This window comes from Melospiza melodia, chromosome 9 (assembly GCF_035770615.1).
Source record: "Melospiza melodia melodia isolate bMelMel2 chromosome 9, bMelMel2.pri, whole genome shotgun sequence".
Taxonomy (NCBI): domain Eukaryota; kingdom Metazoa; phylum Chordata; class Aves; order Passeriformes; family Passerellidae; genus Melospiza; species Melospiza melodia.
In genome coordinates, this window is record NC_086202.1 from 3,401,708 (window position 1) to 3,421,435 (window position 19,728).

Below are 19,728 nucleotides of genomic sequence, written 5' to 3' on the forward strand. Positions count from 1 at the left end.
GTGCTACAGGGAGGTGAGGGTGTTTATCTCAGGGAAATGAGTGGGATTTGCAGCCATTCAGCACCTCGCAGGGTTATTCCATATTTCACCATCCTTTGTGCACTCAGAGGAGCTGCTCTCAAACCCCTCCAAGAGAGGAGAGTACAGAGGAGCTGTGGGTGCAGGCTGGGATGGGGAGAGAAATGGGGAAAAAGCAAAGCAAGAAACTGGGGCACAAAAAAACAGGAGCAGTGGGAACATGGCAACACTTGGCCTTCCTGGCCGTGCTGAGGGTTCCTCCATGGCTCTTTGCCATGGAACAGGGGTGGGGATGTGAGAGAGGAGAAAGTTGCCAAAGCTCCAGTGGCCTCAGCTGCAGCGGCTGAGCCCTGGCTCTGGGGTGACCTTGCAGCAGGGTCACTGAACACACGGTTCCAGCTGGCCCTGTGCTCTTGGCCAGAGCCCAGCTGCTATTTTGGGAGGGCTTAGAAGGGACAAGGCCTTGGCAGGACCTGTGGGTTTGCAGCGAGCTCTGGGCTCTCCCTGCTGGGGCCAGCGGGCATCATGGAGCGGCTGTGGAGGAGCACACAGGGCTCAGGGACAGCCCAGGGACAGCCCCTGGTGTGGCTCACAGGGCTCAGGGACAGCCCAGGGACAGCCCCTGGTGTGGCTCACAGGGCTCAGGGACAGCCCCTGGTGTGGCTCACAGGGCTCAGGGACAGCCCAGGGACAGCCCCTGGTGTGGCTCACAGGGCTCAGGGACAGCCCTTGGTGTGGCTCACAGGGCCCAGGGACAGCCCCTGGTGTGGCTCACAGGGCCCAGGGACAGCCCAGGGACAGTCCCTGTGCTCCTGGTGTGGCTCACAGGGCTCAGGGACAGCCCCTGTGCCCCTGACTGCCTGGCATTGCACTCACTGCTTGTGGTTTTTAACCCTTTGAGTGAAGTGCTGGAGGTGTGCAGGTGGATTTGAAGGGTTGCAGTCATCCCTTGAAGGGTTGCAGTCATCCCTTGAAGGGTTGGAGTCATCCCTTGAAGGTTTCACTCATCCCTTGAAGGGTTGGAGTCATCCCTTGAAGGGTTTCACTCATCCCTTGAAGGGTTTCACTCATCCCTTGAAGGTTTCACTCATCCCTTGAAGGGTTTCACTCATCCCTTGAAGGGTTTCACTCATCCCTTGAAGGGTTGGAGTCATCCCTTGAAGGGTTTCACTCATCCCTTGAAGGGTTTCACTCATCCCTTGAAGGTTTCACTCATCCCTTGCCCCAGGTGCTCCTTGGCCCATCCACAGCAGTGCAGCAGGAGCTGATGCAGCTGCAGCCATTCTTGGCACTCTGGGTTTGGCCAGCAATTGCTTTGGGGAGGTTCTTAAAGTCAAGCTGGGCTCCCACTGAAGGCTCCCCCATTGCCCTTATGGAAAAAGGGTAAAGGAGGTAAAGCCTGGGCTGGATCCTTGGGGAGTTGTTGTCCCTTCTGGCTAAATAGGTGACTTGAGATGACAGCAGCTGCAGGTGGACATGGAAATGAGGATTTATCTTCCAAAAGGCTCTCCAGGCTCCCACCCCAGCATAGCAGTCCTGTTTCTCCAGACAGAAACTCCTCCAGTGATGTCTCAAGCCTATTCTGGGATCCAAACCTCCAGCAGATCTCAGGAACTCCAGCAGCAGAGATGCTCAGAGGAAGCCCTGTTGCTTGAAAGATGGAGAGCACTTTCTGTCCAGCATATAGGAAGGACTGATGGCAGTGGTTAGCAGCATCATTTAATTCCTCCAACCAGCTCCCAGTGTTGCCTTTTCTTTGTTTCCCACTCAGAATCTCTCATTATCAATGTGCAAATGCAAGTTCCAAAGGTGCTGCTGGCACATGGACAGCTGGTGGGATTGAATCCCTTCCACTTCCCAAACTGGATCCAAGTGCTTGCTTTAATACTTTTAATACTTCACCTTTTCTTTATTTTGAGGGAATTTCTGGGCTAAACCATAGTGCTGTCAGTGGTCTGTGTGTGCTGGAGGCAGGTTTGCACCCTCAGTGCTGGTGTGTTGTGGACAGCCTGGCTGCTGCCCTGGTGGGGGTCTCAGGCAGCAGAATTCAGACTGTCCCCATGCCAGGGCTGTCACTGCAAGTCGACAGCCTCATCTTTAGCCTTGATTTCAGGATCTCATATTCCAAAATGTCTTTACAGCCTCTGAATCCCTCGGGGCAATTTGAAGTTTGAGCAGCCTCCTGCCCAGATGGCCGATATCAGCAGCTCTCCCCTGGCAACAGCATCCTTCTCCTTGGGTTTATTTATTTTATCTTTTCAATCAAAAAACTAAAAATCCAACCAAAAACCAAAACAATGAAAGCTGTCCGTTTCCCGGAGCAGCTCATTTGTTTTTTACTGCTGTAGTTTGTTCCTGTTTGGATGGAAGGGAAAAAGATAAATGGATAAAGAGGACAGGGAGGGACCCAAAGGAGAGCTGGAATGGGATGTTGTCCCTGGTGCATCATTCCATATGGCTGGAATGTGTAGCTCAGAGGTGAACATCCCACCCTTGAAAAATAAAGGATAAATCCTGCAGCTGAAGTGCAGCACAGGAGGGAGTGCTGGATAATATCAGGAAAGCTGCCCACTGAGCACCAGGAGTACAATTTGTTCCCCACACTGGGCTTAGTAATGGAGCATACTCAAGGAGAATTTACTGGGGTTTTTTTGCTACTTTCTCCATAGCTTTTTTTATAATACAAGCTGCAAAGCTCAGCCCTGGGCAGTGGGACAGTTTGAGGGTCTGTATGGTGTCTGAATCATAACCACCAAACAAACCCTAACTTGAGCTTTTCTCTTCTTTCTTCTATCCCTCTCTTACAAAAAAACAACAAAAACAAACAAACAAAAAAAAAAACACAAAAACAAAAACAACCAAAAAACCAAAACAAAACAAAACAAAAAAAAACCCACAAAGAAACCTCACAAAAAACAAAAGAAAAAGAAACCCCAAAGAAAAAGCATCCAGGAATCTGAGCTGCTCTGAGCAAGCAGTTTCTCTCCCAGGTGCTTCCTTTCTCTTTCTTGGTAGCATCCCTCCCTCACCACCCCATATGGCCTCTCCCATCTGCTCTGCCTCTCCCTGCCCTGGCAGCTCCCACGGCCTCCCTGGCTTTGCCATCCCCTCCATCCATGCCCTGCTCACACATTTTCCCCCTTGGGCCAGCCCATCCCTGGGGCAGCCCTGTCTCCCATCCCCTTGTGTGACCATTGGGAGTTTGATGTTGGACCCTGTTTAGCTCCTCTTGGAGTCACTCCTTGGTGTTTGGTGTTCACAAACATGGATTTACCAACCTGGCACTGTGGGAATAACCCAAACACGCCCATTTTGGTATAGAGCAGAGGCCATGCACTACTCTTCTGTTACTCTTTCATTGCATTAACACCAGTTCATGTCCTTGCAGCTGCATGTGCAGAGCTTCTAGGAGCTTCAAGTTTTAGCAATGGTTCATACTCAAGAGAAAGTTGTGCCTAAATCCCCTTGTCCTGTAGTCAGAGACTGGATTTTAGGGAGACTGACAGGTCTTTTGATGTCAGTGTTACTAGTCTGTACCAACTCCAGGTAATGAACCTTTGTTCTCCTTATTCCTGTTCCAGGACTGCCCTGGGGGTCCCAGAGCTCCTGCAGGGTGGGCAGGACCCATCTGCATCAGGCTGTGTGTGCTCAGGATGATGCTCTGGAACCAGCAGGCTGGTGATGAAATGGGGCACAGTGACACTGTGCAGAGGCAGTGCTGATGGTGTGGAACAGGAATGAGGTGCAGATTTTTCTGTTATTTTGGACAGGGATTGTCTGTAGCTGTTGGGTGCCGCTGGCAGGGGCAGTGGCAACTGGAAAGAGGGAGAAACAACTGCTCCAACAACTGCTGCAAGCCATGCTCTGGAGATGGGGCACTGCACAGGGACAGCCTGCCCTCATTCTCACTGCACAGCAGCAGTGTCCTACATACTCCTGACACAGTGGGGGATTGGGGTGACAATTATAAAGTCATAAAATATCCTGAGTTGGAAGGGACCTACAGGGATCATTGACTCCTGCTCCTGTCCCTGCACAGACACCCCAGCAATCCCACCCTGGCAGTGTTGTCCAAGCTCCTGGAGCTCTGGCAGCCTCATGGCTGTCACCATTACCTGGGGAGCCTGAGCACCCTCTGGGGGAAGAACCTTTCCTGATACCCAACCTAAACCCCCCTGACAACGCTCCAGCCATTCCCTCAATGATGTGGGGCTCCTTTTACCTATTTGGCACAAACTGGGCAGGACCAGGAGATGGACGTGTCCAGGATGTGAATCCTGCCAGCAATCGAGTGTCATTTATGATGCTGAAAAATCAGTTGATTCACACATCAAGAAAGAATTTGGAAAGAATTTGGCCCTTGGTTTCTGGGTGCAGCTGAGATCAGCACAGCCTTTGCTTTCCCCAGTGCTTTGTGTTTGTTTTCGAGGTGCTGCTCCTCAAGGCTATCAGCCTTTTTCTGGAGCCACGCTCTGCATGGAAAGAAAGGCATGTTTCATTTTTAAGTTGGGAAAAAAAAAAAAAAGCCACGCACACAAAAAAACCCAAACAAACATAAAACGCAGTGTGGCACAGATTAAATCCATTTGAGACAAGTCGAAAAAAAACCCCGTCATATGTGCAAGTCAATAGGAGGAGGGGAGTGGAAGGGGGAAAAGCAACTGTGACATATACAAACCCTTTAGTGTGCATAGCATAAGATTTTTTGGCTGGCACTCACATGATTTTATTCAAGGGCTGGGAAAGAACTACGATTAGTTAAAAGCTTCGGCAAAGTCTGGAGGGAGTGCTCTGAAGAGTTGGGAGCCGCGCAGAGGTGACTGAAACTCCTCTCGCAATTTCAGACCATTCTTCTGGGGCTCAGGACAAAAGCCTTTTCTTTTCCCTGCGTGTTCAAAGGGACATTTGTCTTGAGATGCTGCAGCTGTGGGCCGCGGGATCGCTTGTTTGAAGATACCCCCTCGTAGACGAAAGGAGAGGCAGCGCACTGAGAAGTGGTAGTATTTTATCGTGTGTGGGTCCCCCCCTTCCTCCTCCCTCCCTACTCCTCCACTGCCATGTGTGGTTTTTAATAAGAAGAAGAATGTGGAGGCAACATTTTCCAGGCAAGGGGAAATTTCCTGTTTCTTTTCTGTTTGTTTAATAAAGTGTGTAGTTGACTGTAAAACTGTAGCTACTTGGTTGTGAGTGGGTAATTCAGGCGAGTGTCAGGATCGCTTCTTGATGCACTTTTATATACTGCAGGGGCAACATGTTTAAAGCCTTTTTTTCTGTTTTCCTTTTTTTTTTTTATTTTTTTTTTTATTTTAATGCTGCATGGCGCAGGCAACTGAGATTAATAAGAATTAGGCAAATGGCTTCTGCTTTTGTTTCGGTGAGATAGTACCAGCCGTCTTGCGGTCACACAAAGGCTGCCATTTAGCAGGGAGCACTCCCTAATTCTCTTGGCAGGGGTGCCATTGGGATCGGATACAAGTGGGTGGCAAAGGGGAGGAGCGGCAGGAAAGGACAAGCAGGCTTTGTGTATTAAAAATGAAACAAAAGCACTTTATACGCGGGGCTGCGTGCAACAAGCGGCGCTGCCTGTGAGCCGGGGTGGAGTTGGAGTTCTCTGTGCCTGGAAAACCTTGCTTTTTTTTTGCCTCTTCTTTTTTTTCTTTTTCTTTTTCTTTTTTTTTTTTTTTTTTTTTTTTTTTTCCCCAGTAAACCATTCCTCCTCTCCCTCTTTCTTAGCAAGCTCGCCCCACACTGCTGGCCAGGCTCCGCAGGCGGCTGAAAACGCCTTAAAAAAACCCAAAATGTATTGAACAATACTTGCCCCAACTTTGCAGGAACAGCTGGGGAGGTTCTCAGCAAAAATCAGCTTCAGATGGCGTGGGAGGCATCGAGATTGGGAGGCAGAGCTGCTCCCACCCCAGCCCCAAGGAGAGCTGGTACCCAGCCCCACAGGAGTGGTGATGCTCGTGGTTTACACAGTGTTGTACCCTCGGTGTGGCAGAGTGAAAGGGTTAATGGCTGCGATGTTTTAGCACAATTTCGGGAGGAGTGGCTGCTGTTTAATTACTTTCTGATCCCTGGCATACCTCGTTCTCAATGAAGCAGTTGCCTGCAGAACAAACGTGCTGTATGAGCCGGGTGCTTTGGTTTTGCCAGCCCAAATGTGTTGGTTTGGATGTGTTTGTGCAGAGGTGGGAACCACGATGGTTCCTGGATGCAGGGTGATGGAAAGGCAGCAGGAGAGGTGGATGAGGGAAAAGCAGACCATGGTTTGAGCTGTCAATGGTTTTCATTAAAACGTGATTTCCATACATTATGCACTTCATCCTGTACTGATTTGCTTCAGAACTTTCCTTGTCGAGCTGAAATAAATTTACTCCTTGAAGTAGGAGAAACGAGAGCTGTTCCTGTTAATACCTCACGGGTTCCAGCCACATTCATCCTCAGTGACTGCACTTGAGTGTGTGGGCAAGGGTGACGTGCCTAAGAAGCCTGTGTCATCATGCACAATTACATCCCTAATCCCAAGCAAAGACACAGATGCTGCTTCAAAAAAAAAACAAAAAAAAAAATAAAAGGAAGAAAAAAAAGCTATGTTTCGTTTGACTTTCAAAGAAGCTTATGTAAGGGCAGCATAATAACCCGTTATTTTGGGGCTTGGATTAAATGTCAAAGTTTCAGATAACCTGTGGTTTCATCTTCCACCTGCCACGCTCACAGGAAGCCACTCCAGCCTCTGTGTGCCCACTGCTGTGCCTTGAGGATGGTCCTGGTCCCTGGTGGGCACTGGGCTCCAAGCTGGGGACAGGGCTGGTGGCCACTGGGACTGGCACCATGGCCACCTTGATCCTGCATCAGATTCCTTTTAGTTTGCAGTTTGGTGTGAGGCTGGCAGGTGATGCTCTAAGCCTTGGAGATCATACACATTAGAAAGCATTTAAGTCAGTGTTATAATTCACTTGCTTGTTAACCTGAGAAAATAATCTAGCTGGGGTGCAGTGCTGCCCAGAGGGATTGTGTAAGCGCTCGGAGATTTGGCCATGTTTTTATTCTTGCTTATCTGCTTATCACAAGCTTCTTTCCCTTATCCAGATCGTCTCGGCACTCTACCCTGCCTACTGACACACTTGCACTCCCATCTGGATGAAATGCAGGCAGACATAATGGATTACTTCCACTAATGGAGACCTCACTGGGGAAGGGGGGAGGGAAGGACCAGTTCCAAAAGCGCCCACCTGTAATGCTGCAAACCTTCAGTCAGGTCTGCTGGGTTAGTTGAGCACATTCAGTAGAAAAGGAGTGGAAAGCCACTAAACCCACTCCATTTAACCTGCCTGTTTCCATGGAGTTATTTTTCCCATGTAAAATGAGCATAGCTGTGTGAGTGTAGCAGCAGTGCAGGGTCCCTCCCTGGAACCATGCTCTTGGTGCCCACGGGTCTGGGGTTCATTGCTGTGGCCAGCAGTGCCCATGTCTGTAACACCCACATCAGCTGGGGGAGATTCCCCCACAAAATACCCCAAAACAGCCCCTGGAGTGTCCTCAGCCAAGCCCTGGGCTTGTTCCCCTAACCAGCACAACCACTGCATGTAAAGGGCAGACAGATGTTGGCTGGTGGCCCTGGCAGGTTCTTGTGCAGATGTGGGGTTTGATAAGGAGCTGGGGCTGCTTGTGTGAGGGTTTGGGGACTCAAACCCAGACCCTCCAGCTCCAGCCCACCTCACGGTGCAGCAGCCAAAATAAAGCATCACATTGTACCCAGAGCACCTGGTCCCCTCCCCTGTGCTCTGCCCAGAAACTGCCTGGGAGCTGAGAAAGGCACCTGAGATATTTCATAGGGTCCTAATATAATAAACACCTTTACTGAAAGGGAGGTGTAGAGGTTTCTAAGTGACTTATACCAAAATGAACCAGTTAATCCCCAACAGAGCAATAAATAGAATATAAAATTCAGCCTTCTGTGGCCCTTGGTGATGAATTCCTTCCTCATCTCACAGGAGAATGTTGGGTGTACCAAGATGAGCTTTGCTGTTCCCATGAACCTTTGGTAGCTGGTAAAACATCAGAGTACAACCTTCTGTGCTAAAGAGCTCTGCAGTGTCCTGCTCTTCCCATGATTTTCCAATAATCCTAATTTTTTTTGAGTGATTCTGTTTGGACTTGTTTTTCTGAGGTGATCAGAATGGTGAAGCCATTCCCTACCAGACCAGGGGCAAACCCACAGCTGCGTTCCCGGGGAGTGCTCCAGTCCTTTGGCCAGGCCTCAGCCCGTGCTGCTGTCACCCCTGTCCCCGCTGTGTCACGAGGATGTCACCAGGTCCCCGCTGAGGTTTAACCCCTGTGTGCCCGCAGGTATCCGCCCGCAGATCATGAACGGCCCCATGCACCCGCGGCCCCTGGTGGCACTGCTGGACGGCAGGGACTGCACCGTGGAGATGCCCATCCTCAAGGACCTGGCCACCGTGGCCTTCTGTGACGCACAATCAACTCAGGAGATCCACGAGAAGGTACCAGGACAGCTGGGGTGGGCTGGGGACAGCGGGGGCTGGGCTCTTCCACGTCTGTGAAGCACCTTCCAGGGCATGAAGGGGCCCCAGGAGAGCTCAGAGACCTTCCAGGGCCTGAAGGGGCTCCAGGAGAGCTCAGAGACCTTCCAGGGCATGAAGGGGCTCCAGGAGAGCTCAGAGACCTTCCAGGGCATGAAGGGGCTCCAGGAGAGCTCAGAGACCTTCCAGGGCCTGAGGGGGCTCCAGGAGAGCTCAGAGACCTTCCAGGGCATGAAGGGGCTCCAGGAGAGCTCAGAGACCTTCCAGGGCCTGAGGGGGCTCCAGGAGAGCTCAGAGACCTTCCAGGGCCTGAGGGGGCTCCAGGAGAGCTCAGAGACCTTCCAGGGCCTGAGGGGGCTCCAGGAGAGCTCAGAGCCCTTCCAGGGCATGAAGGGGCTCCAGGAGAGCTCAGAGACCTTCCAGGGCATGAAGGGGCCCCAGGAGAGCTGCAGGGGGATTGGGATAAGGGATGGAGGGACAGGACACAGGGAATGGCTTCCCTTTGCCAGAGGGCAGAGCTGGATGGGAGATTGGGAATTAGGAATGGTTCCCTGTGGCACAGGTGCCCAGAGCAGCTGTGGCTCCCCCTGGATTCCTGGAAGTGCCCAAGGCCAGGTTGAACAGGGATAGTGGAAGGTGTCCTTGCCCATAGCAAGCGTTTAGAAAAATGAGCTCTCTTCCAACCCAAACTAGTCTGTGATTGTTTGATTTTTGAGCAGAAAGTGTACAAAGCTGCACTTTGAGTCAATCAGCAGATAACATCAACAGAAGCCACAGCAGATTAAAATTCATTCAGGCTGTTTCAGGAGCCAGATGTTATTTTGGAAAAAAAAAAAAAAGTCACTTTATCTCTTTGCATCAGGTTTTTCACATCAATGTTATTAACGTTTCTCATGTTTTTTGAAGCCTGTGGTGCTGCTGTGTGGCTTTGCTGACACCACCCCAGGTGCAGCTGGTGGGACTTCACAGGTGCTCCTGCACCTCCAGCAGCTCCTCCCTCTCCAGGGGGAGTGGAGGAGCTTTGGGAATCATTCAGGCAGATCCAGGCAGTGTGGATGGGTGTTTCTGCTTGGGAACTCAACTGCATGTAAATACTTCTCTTAAAAGTATTATTTTAGATACTTCAAATGAAGTGATCAGAAATCACTTCCAAGATCTGGGAAGGAGAAAGACAAATAGCATCAGTGCTGGTTTTTGCAGATGTTGAATTTGGGGGAAGGAGAATGGGAGTTTTTTTGTGAGACATTAATAGGTGAGCCAGGCTTGGGGTGTTTGGATGAGTCTTGGGTTTTTGGAGCACTGAGGTAGGTCATGGTGAATAGGGCTGGATCTTCACTGAAGGGGACAAATCCCAGCCCTGTGGCTGTGCAGCCTCTGCAGAGCTTCTCAGGCCCCCTGGGAAGAGCCAGGGAAGGTGGATGTGACTGGAGTGGCCAGGGTTTCACATGCACAAGGAGGTGGAGGTGTTAGGGGTGTCACACAGTCCTGTTCACCCCAACAGACACTGCTGCAACACCTCATTCCTTTCAAAAGCAGAATTACTGCTGCTTGGAAGCAGAGGGTTTGCAGATACCCACCTGGAGAAGGGTCCAGGTGAGAGACAAACCTGGTTTTTATCTGCCTGGTCTGCTCAAATGTAACACCATCATTTTCAGACATTCACCAAGTCCATTCCCAAAGCTGTTGGTGGGTCACACCCATGCAGGGTTTGGTGACACCTGGCTCAGAGAGCAGGTCAGCAGTGAAAATGCCCAACTCCCTGGGTCATACTCCTGATTCCTGAGCTGCAGGTGTCCCCCCAGGTGTGCTGGTGGCTCCTGACTGCTGTGTTGTGTTACAGGTGTTGGATGAAGCTGTGGGGGCCATGATGTACCCCACCATCACCCTGCCCTGACTGCTGTGTGTGTTGCAGGTGTTGAATGAAGCTGTGGGGGCCATGATGTACCCCACCATCACCCTGCCCTGACTGCTGTGTGTGTTGCAGGTGTTGAATGAAGCTGTGGGGGCCATGATGTACCACACCATCACCCTGACCCGGGAGGACCTGGAGAAGTTCAAGGCCTTGCGGGTCATCGTCCGAATAGGCAGCGGCTACGACAACATCGACATCAAAGCTGCTGGGGAGCTCGGTAGGTCCCAGCTCTGCACCCTCACTCCTTCCCCTGCCCTTCCAATCCTTTAAAATCAGCACAGGGATCTGCTGCTTCCGTGGGACCATGCTGGCACAGCACAGTTCCAGGCAGGACCTCCATTCAGCCCCTAAAGTTAGAGGTGCAGTTCACATTTTTTGCACGCAGAGAATATTATGACAAGAAAACTTGACCATGAAGTGAACAAAACTGGGCAGTTTTAGAAGGCAGCTTTTGAGTTCATTTCATGTTAAATTTGCCCTGCCTGAATCCCTCATTCCTGCACTGTTCCGAGTTCCAGGTGCCCCCTCACACCGCTGGATATTTGTATGGCTGTTCTGTTTCTGGCACAGGAGAGTTGATAGAGCTTTAGAAAAATTGGAGGAAGGGTGTTTTATTATGTTTAGTTAAGCAAGATCAGTCTGTTGATCTGAGCTGGTTCTCTGAGTCGTGCCCTCTCTGCTGGGAAGGCGCTGTGTTGGATGGTGGAGCAGGAATTGTGTCTTGGGTTGTTGCCACCTCCTTTGCCATCTCATCAAAGGTGCCTCAGAAACTTGAAAAGGGCTTTTAGTGTGGATTGCCATAAATAGGGAGGGTCATGTAAGACAGTTCTGGGGCCACCCAGTTTCCAGACTGGTTTGGGTGCTCACAGAGACTTTTGGCTGCACAGCCCCAGCTCCGGGAGTTTAATTGTACCCTAGTTTCAGCAGCTGAGTTACAACAGGCTTTACTCATCTGATCCCAGGATTCAGTCTGTGGAGCAGCCCTGCAGTGGTGTTTGGGATATGTTGTATTAAAGGTTATCTCTGGGGAAGTGAAGAATAACAGCCATTCCACCTGAGCTGTTTTACAGAGATAATTGCGATGAGAGAGTCGCAAAAAGTCATTCCTAAAAAAAGGAAATTCTCAATATAGTGAATTGTTTTCTTTTTTCAAGAGGAGAACAGTGTCTCCTCAGTGTAATGGTTTCTTCATGTTTTTAACTCTTATTGTTATTATCCATTATAACAATGTTCTGTGGCTTTGAACATCAGGAAAGGAAAGATGTAACGAATAAAGTAATGGGATACTGCAGCATAATCCTTCTTTTTTACTTGGCAAATTGGGTGGCCAAATGATGTGGTTTCGAGTAGAAAATGTAATGACTCCCCACAAATGTAGCGTAAAGTTTAATTGGTATTGCTTTCCATAAGGTGGTTTTTAAACTGTGCAGTCAATCAATGAGCAGTGCCTGAACAACAGTGCCAGGGATGGGCTGGGCTGGGCACCACTTTGGACCCATTAAAAGGCACCCCCAGACTGGGATGATGGGGTTGAACCATCATTTGTGGGTGTTTAAGGGGCACAGAGTGTGGTGTTTGTGAGGTCCCCAGGACAAGGTGAGAGATGAGAATTTGACTCCATGTTCTTAGAAGGCTGATTTATTGTTATATTAATTATATTGAATAAATTGTATTGAATATAATATAATATAATATAATATAATATAATATAATATAATATAATATAATATAATATAATATAATATAATATAATATAATATATAATTTGTATTGTATTATATTGTATATATTATAATACACTATTATATACTATACTATTATATTTATTATATTATGCTATACTAAAACTGTACTACAAAAAGAGAAAAGATACATCAGAAGGCTTAACAAGAATGAATAATAAAATCTCCTGACGGACTCAGAGTCCAACACAGCTGGCTGTGATTGGTCATTAATGCGATGCAATTCACATGGAACCAATCAAACATTCACCTGTTGATAAAGAATGTCCAAGCCACATTCCAAAGCAGCAAACACAGGAAAAGCAAATCAGATAAATACTGTTTTCATTCCTGAAAACAATAATTTTGTTGTTTTCAAAAACAATTCAATTTGAATTGTTACTGAATTCAAATTGAGACTTCTCAGTTTGAAGAACCTGAGGCTTCTCAGCTTCTCAGTTTGAAGAGCCTGAGGCTTCTCAGCTTCCCAGGAGAAAATCCTGGGCAAAGAGGATTTTTCAGAAAATATCACGGTGACACAGAGTAGATACCAGTGTAAGGAGCTTGTGGCCAGGGCAGCTGGGAGTCATCCCTTAGCCAGGGGACAGGAGCTGGCAGGGCTGGGATCTGGGATGTGGGATCTGGGATCTGTGTGTGGAATCTGTGATGTGTGATCTGTGATGTGTGTGTGTTATCTGGGATCTGTGATGTGGGATCTGTGATCTGTGATGTGAGATCTGGGATCTGTGTGTGGGATCTGTGATGTGTGATCTGTGATGTGAGATCTGGGATCTGTGTGTGGAATCTGTGATGTGTGATCTGTGATGTGTGTGTGTTGTCTGGGATCTGTGATGTGAGATCTGGGATCTGTGATGTGTGATCTGTGATGTGTGTGTGTTATCTGGGATCTGTGATGTGGGATCTCTGATGTGAGATCTCTGATGTGGGATCTCTGTGTGATCTGTGATGTGAGATCTGGGATCTGTGTGTGGGATCTGTGATGTGAGATCTGGGATCTCTGTGTGATCTGTGATGTGAGATCTGGGATCTGTGTGTGGGATCTGTGATGGGAGATCTGTGATCTCTGATGTGGGATCTCTGATGTGTGATCTGTGATGTGAGATCTGGGATCTGTGTGTGGGATCTGTGATGTGAGATCTGTGATCTCTGATGTGTGATCTGTGATGTGTGATGTGTGTGGCTCCGCAGGGATCGCCGTGTGCAACATCCCGTCGGCGGCGGTGGAGGAGACGGCCGACTCCACGGTGTGCCACGTGCTGAACCTGTACCGGCGGAACACGTGGCTGTACCAGGCGCTGCGCGAGGGCACGCGCGTGCAGAGCGTGGAGCAGATCCGCGAGGTGGCCTCGGGGGCCGCGCGCATCCGCGGGGAGACGCTCGGCCTCATCGGCTTCGGTGCGTGCCACGCGCGGGGGAGGGCTGCTCCCGGGGGGCTCAGAGCCTCTGCACGGCCTGGGGAGGAGCCAAGAGGAGCATTTCCAAACTCAGAGCCACCACTGGTGTGAAAGGGGGAGAATATCTCATGTGGGTTTTTGGGGAGGGAGCTGTTTGTGAGCTGTGGTTGAGTCCTTGGAGGAGCACTGGTGAAACACAGTGGGGTTTTAGAGGGACCACAATTCTAGATGTAGTGCTACTGTCCTCTCCCAAAAATACCCCATCCCTGTGCCACAGCCGCACCACCTCAGCCTTCCTGAGCCACTCTGGCCTGCACGGTGGAAGGGCTGTGTAAAACAGAGCTTAAGTTCAGCCACAGCTGTAGAGAGTTTCAGCGTTAGAGGTGGGATCGGCAAATTAAATGCAAAAGCTTGTTTAAATGGGGAAACTGAGGCAAGGCATGGAAATGCCTGGGGACAATCCTCAGGTCCTGCTGGGGTCTCAGCCTCATGGACGCAGGGGATTTGGCTCAGTTAACTCGCCCTGTCCCTTCCCTTCGGCACAGGTCGCACTGCGCAGGCGGTGGCGGTCCGAGCCAAGGCCTTTGGCTTCAACGTGATCTTCTATGACCCGTACCTGCAGGACGGCATCGAGCGCTCCCTGGGCGTCCAGCGGGTCTACACCCTGCAGGACCTGCTCTACCAGAGCGACTGCGTCTCCCTGCACTGCAACCTCAACGAACACAACCACCACCTGATCAACGACTTCACGATTAAGCAGGTAATGCATTCACCCTCGCGTGCGTGCACGGCCCAGGAGAGCTTTGGTGGTGGGCAGGGCTGGCCACAGATCCCTCAGCTTCCCCAGCAGCTCCAGAAGAGCTGCTTGCACCCAGGTGTGTCTCCCCACGGTGTTCAGGGGGAGCAGTGTCCTGCCAGGTAAATGATCCCCATCCCTGTGGTGCAGAGGTGATGGCAATGGTGGGTTTTATTTGCCAACTACAGCCAGAGATGGAAAACCCATGGGATGGGGTTGCTCTGGGGCTGGAGCACGAAAAGCAGGATGCTGCTGGAGCTGGGGTAGCATCCCAGGGAGGGGGTGAGGACGGGAGGGTTGGAGCACACAAAGCAGGATGCTGCTGCAGCTGGGGCAGCACCCCAGGGATGAGGATGGGGTGAGGACAGGAGGGGTGGGTGCACCCCGCTGACCCCATCCCTCTCTGGGCTGGCACAGATGAGGCAGGGGGCGTTCCTGGTGAACACGGCCCGCGGGGGGCTGGTGGATGAGAAGGCCTTAACCCAAGCCCTGAAGGAGGGACGGATACGAGGGGCCGCGCTCGACGTGCACGAGTCGGAACCGTTCAGGTAACGCCGCCGCTCGCGGGGTGACATCGGTGTCACCATTGGGGTACCCAGCACCCACTGATGTCACTGCCCAGCCCCAGGGGACAGTCCTGCTGCTGTCACCCTGCAGCAGCCATCGGTGTAGTCCAGCCCTGGGGCTGTGTGTGCACGAAGGGACACTGGGAGCTTGGAACGAGAACCCAACCTGTGTTTAGGAAAAAAACACAAAACATTCATTAGCCCTTGAGTACAAATTCACTGCACTCAGTGCTGGGTATTTTTGCCTGCAGCCTGGGAAGGGCTGGGTTGTAACTGAGAGCACAGCTTTTCTCACTACAGGAGTATTTAAAGAGCAAAAAGTTTGCTCCTACACAAGGGGAACCCCAGTGTCCACCCCTCCCATCCCAGGATCACCTGCAGCCTGTCTCTTTATCCTCACAGTGCTGCAGACACCCCAGACATTATTCCCATGGGAGCATTAAGCCCAAACATCCCATGGGTTGGTGTTTCAGCCCTTTTGTGGTGCATTTTCAGAAGGCTGCATTTTGTGAGCCCTGCACAGAAGCTGTGCTTCCTCCCCAGCACTTCTGTGGCCATTTTGGCTTGGCAGGACCATCAGACCAGGGAATCACAGAATTATTTGGGTTGGAAGGCACCCTAAAGCTCATCTAGTTCCAGTTCTTTGCCATGGGCAGGGACATCTTCAACTAGAGCAGGTGCATCAAGCCCCATCGAGGCTGGCCTTGGAGGGAGTGTTGCATATGCAGAGGGCAGACTACAAGCCTTTTGCTGTTCATCTTTCATTCTTTGTTCAAACATGGATTAATCTGTTTGTTTTCCCCTGCTCCCAGTTTTGCTCAAGGCCCATTGAAAGATGCTCCCAACCTGATCTGCACCCCACACACAGCCTGGTACAGCGAGCAGGCATCCCTAGAGATGAGAGAAGCTGCTGCCACCGAAATCCGACGCGCGATCACAGGTACCAGCCCCGGGCTTGCTGGGCTGGGCTCCCTGGTGCCTGCAACAGCAGCCAGCAGGAGCAGAGACAGGATTCACCCTGCCCAGGGGAAAGGGATCCAACCCCAGTCTGCTTCCCAGGAAAAGAGCTGAGAACCCAAAGTTCCCTGTTTTGTCATGACTGGGTGACAGGTTTTGTTAGTTTTATTTTTTTAATGAATGGGCAAATACTGGTGTCTGTGACTGGGAGGAAGAACAGAACTGCGAAGCTGCTCCTGTTCCTGGTGCTGGCCCACAGACAGAGCACTGCATTCCAAAACCAAATTCCAAGGTGGTGGGCACAATACCCCAGCAAAAAAAGTTCTTCTCTTCCCCCAAAAGTCACCCTTAAGGGAACAGCTCCTCTGAAAGCCAAGTGTTGGGAGTGAGGGTGGGAAACTGATCTCCAGCCCTGCGCCTCGGGACAGCCCAAACACCCTCCTGAAACAAGGAATGGGGGATATTCTTCCCTCCCACCCTTTACACTGACAGACACAGTGGAACTTTAGGCATTGTAGCTCTTTGGAGGGTGATGAACCCGACACAGCCTCACCTTCCTCTCCCACTGCAGGGCGCATCCCGGAGAGCCTAAGGAACTGCGTGAACAAGGAATTCTTTGTCACGACGGCCCCGTGGTCAGTAATAGACCAGCAGGCGATTCATCCCGAGCTCAATGGTGCCACGTACAGGTGAGCGGGAGAACGGGAGCGCCGGGACACGCAGGGACACCGGGCTGGCACAGCGAGGGTGGGCACCCGGTGCTGTCACCCCCTCCCTGGGGACCAGCACTCACAGCACGGGGGTTCCTGATGGGGTTGAGCCAGCCCAAAGGGTGGGTGCAGCCTCCCTTCCCAGAGCAGCATCCCTGTGGGCTGGGGGTCGCTGGGCAGCGTCTCTAGACCTGGCAGGAACCCCCCAGATCCCCCACAGGCTGGGTGTGAGTTCTGAATGCAGCAGCAGCTCGGTGCTCCTGTCCATGAGCACCTCTGTGGGCCAGGCCCAGCCCACAGGTAGGTTAATGAGCCACAGGAAAAGCTCCAAATACAGGGCTGTAGTCAGGTGACCCAATTTCCACCTAATCCGAGATTAAGGGGTATTTACTGCTCTGTTTAGATGGCTCCAAGTGTGCTGGTAGGAGACATCAGGCTCAAGGAGCTGGAACATGGGCTCATTCAGGGTATCACCACTGCCAAAAATACTCTGAGCTACAAAATGCCCTGCAGGGCGCATCAGGTCATGTCAGGCAGAGCCAGGCCAGAGCTATCCAGCAGCAGAGCCCAGGACAGCTCCTGGCAGCTCCTGGGCCATGTAGTGCAGGCTCCCTCTGACCAGCAGAACATCCAAACCTGGAGAAAGCCTCCCCTGTTCCCACTCAACACGTGGGCAGTGCCAGCACCCAAGGACAGGCCTTGGCTTCCCAGCTTAACCTCTCTGCAGGGAGCTGCAGCCTGGCCAAGCTCCCTGGAGCCCTCCCTGTAAGCTGGCTCAGCTCACCACCCTCACAGGCAGGTGAAATTCCCTTCTCCCTTCCCAACCCACCTTGCCTCAAGGCAGTAGAGCTGCAGGGAAGTGGGAGTCCTCAGGCCTCACATGGCCACAGAGCTCCACATGGATTTTGGTCCTCATTGCCCCCACATCACAGCTGAAGAAATAATTATTCTTCTCCTTTTTCAAACTCGCTGTTGTTTCTTGGAACGTGTGCAATTCCTCCTGCTCTTGGAAAAGCTAATTAAATCCGAACCATCTTTTGAGTTTTGCTGTTCCACAAGGAAGATGCAGCTCCAGGAAATATTTACAAACCAGGTGTAGGTGTTCAAGGTATTCACACACAGGGGTGATGGGGTCAGCACACCAGCATCTGGGCTTTCAGAGAACATTCTAGATGGTTCCTTACCCAAATTTCCAAAGGAGAAGGGCCTCCCCATGGTGAGAGCACAAGACAAGCTGCAGTTCCAGTGGTGTGGCAGAAGACACTTACCCAAGGCACAGCAGTTGGTGTTTAACTCTGAACTCTCCCTTGTAACTTAAAAGGAAAAGCAAACCTGGCTCCAGGAGGGAGGTGGGATGTCCTTGCTGTGTTTCCTCCAGCGGTGGTGGGCTGGGGGGTGTGTGACGAGCTGTGCTGTGACAAACCTGCCTCTCTGTGTCCCCTGTGGCAGGTATCCCCCCGGGATGGTCAGTGTGGCACCAGGAGGAATCCCAGCAGCCATGGAGGGCATCATTCCCGGCGGCATCCCTGTCACCCACAGCCTCCCCACAGTGGCACATCCTTCCCAAGCTCCATCGCCCAACCAGCCCACGAAACACGGCGACAACAGGGAACACCCCAACGAGCAATAGCAGAGAATTTAAAAACCATTCAATAAACTTAGGACCAAGAGACATTGGAAAAGAAGTTATACATGAACTAAAAAGAGAAGAATTTGATACGAAATTTGTAATGTTGATTTTGGACAGAGGCATCATTGATGTTCCAGTGTTCCCGACAAAGCGACAGCAGCCAAGACTGGGGAGAAGCCCCGGAGAAGTCACCTGCTCCCTGCAGTGCTGAAAACTAGGATGTGATACATTAATGAGCAACTTCTGTTATTGTGTGTTGAGTTTCCTTCATCTGTGCATCAATCACATGAATAAAAATGAATTTCTTTCCCCCCTCAATTCCTTGGGAAGGACAGGGTTCCTGCACTGTGTCCAGGCCACTGAATTAAGCCATCTTTACAGAGTTAACAAGAAACCATTGTGTGGCTTCAGCCCTCTCCTTTCTCTTGCATCTGGTGACCTCTCCTAACAGGGGGCAGCAGTCCTGGCTTAGAAGTGGAAGAAAAAAAAAAAAAGAAAATCTCCTCCTCCTCCTTTTTGCAGTGGCCAGTGCCGTGTAACAGAAGTTCTCCTGCCAGGTCTGAGTTCCAGCCATTCCAGCTGGGATCTGTGGGATGGGAAGGGCAGAAAGGGCTCCTGGCAGTGACCACTGCCCTCCCAGGCTAAGGAAAAACCAAACTGCCAGTCTCTTCTCTGCCCAATACACTGAATAAAGTAGCTGTGCATCCACCTACGCCCTGCAATGATGCAAGAAAAAATAAAAGAAAAAAAAAAGAAAAAAAAAAGGAAAAAAAAAGAAGAAAGTATTAAGTTTCACACACTATTTGTACTCAGATATATTTTCTCAGTTTTAAATCTGCAGCTATTTTATCAAGTGGAAAAAGTCTTGAGCTGGAAAGGGTTCAAGAATAATGTTGCATTTCCTTATGTCTCAGGAAACACTTTTTATGGTAACTTGTCAGACTGTCTATGAACAAAATCCACTTTTTTAGACATTGATAAAAGTCTTCTTTTCTTCACGTGATATTTTATACAAGAACACTTCAAGATGTGTTATTAGATGTGACTGATTTTAACAAATCCTATTAGATTTGTATCAACTAGTTACATGTTATATTCATAGTCTTTTGTGAATCACCGCCTTTTGTTTTTAAAGATGGCCTGTTTTGAGCCTTTGTATGGGTACATTCCTGTTTCTGTGACAAAAAAAAAAAAAAAAAAAAAGAAATCTTGAGCTGTCCCAAACAGACAAAAAAAGAAACCAATGGCTATCAGTATGTTTTGGTTTAGTGTGTTACCGTTACTGTATTTGTTTATTGTAAAGGTGGACATTTAGCGTTCAGTGCAGTTTTCAATAAAAAGTGATAAAATTTCTATAATTTCTGAAAGGCAAGAGCTCTCGCTGCAATCTGGGGCTTGGAGACACTGAGAGGTAACCATAAGGTACAGAAACATAATTCTGGTCACACTTGGTGCATATT

At 50.3% G+C, this 19,728-nt stretch overlaps 1 protein-coding gene across 7 annotated transcripts in view; it reads left to right on the forward strand.

The window, feature by feature from the left end:
* Window positions 1-18,767, forward strand: part of CTBP2 (C-terminal binding protein 2) — a 132,061-nt gene extending 113,294 nt beyond the window's left edge. For all 7 annotated transcript variants that reach the window (XM_063163017.1, XM_063163018.1, XM_063163019.1 and 4 more), the window contains 8 exons: window positions 8,368-8,522; window positions 10,546-10,690; window positions 13,404-13,610; window positions 14,155-14,369; window positions 14,823-14,953; window positions 15,784-15,911; window positions 16,500-16,617; window positions 18,088-18,767. In XM_063163017.1, the coding sequence (XP_063019087.1) occupies window positions 8,368-8,522; window positions 10,546-10,690; window positions 13,404-13,610; window positions 14,155-14,369; window positions 14,823-14,953; window positions 15,784-15,911; window positions 16,500-16,617; window positions 18,088-18,268 (1,280 nt within the window). In that variant the 3' untranslated portion in view covers window positions 18,269-18,767. The remainder of the gene's footprint in view (window positions 1-8,367; window positions 8,523-10,545; window positions 10,691-13,403; window positions 13,611-14,154; window positions 14,370-14,822; window positions 14,954-15,783; window positions 15,912-16,499; window positions 16,618-18,087) is intronic.
* Window positions 18,768-19,728: the final 961 nt, after the last annotated feature.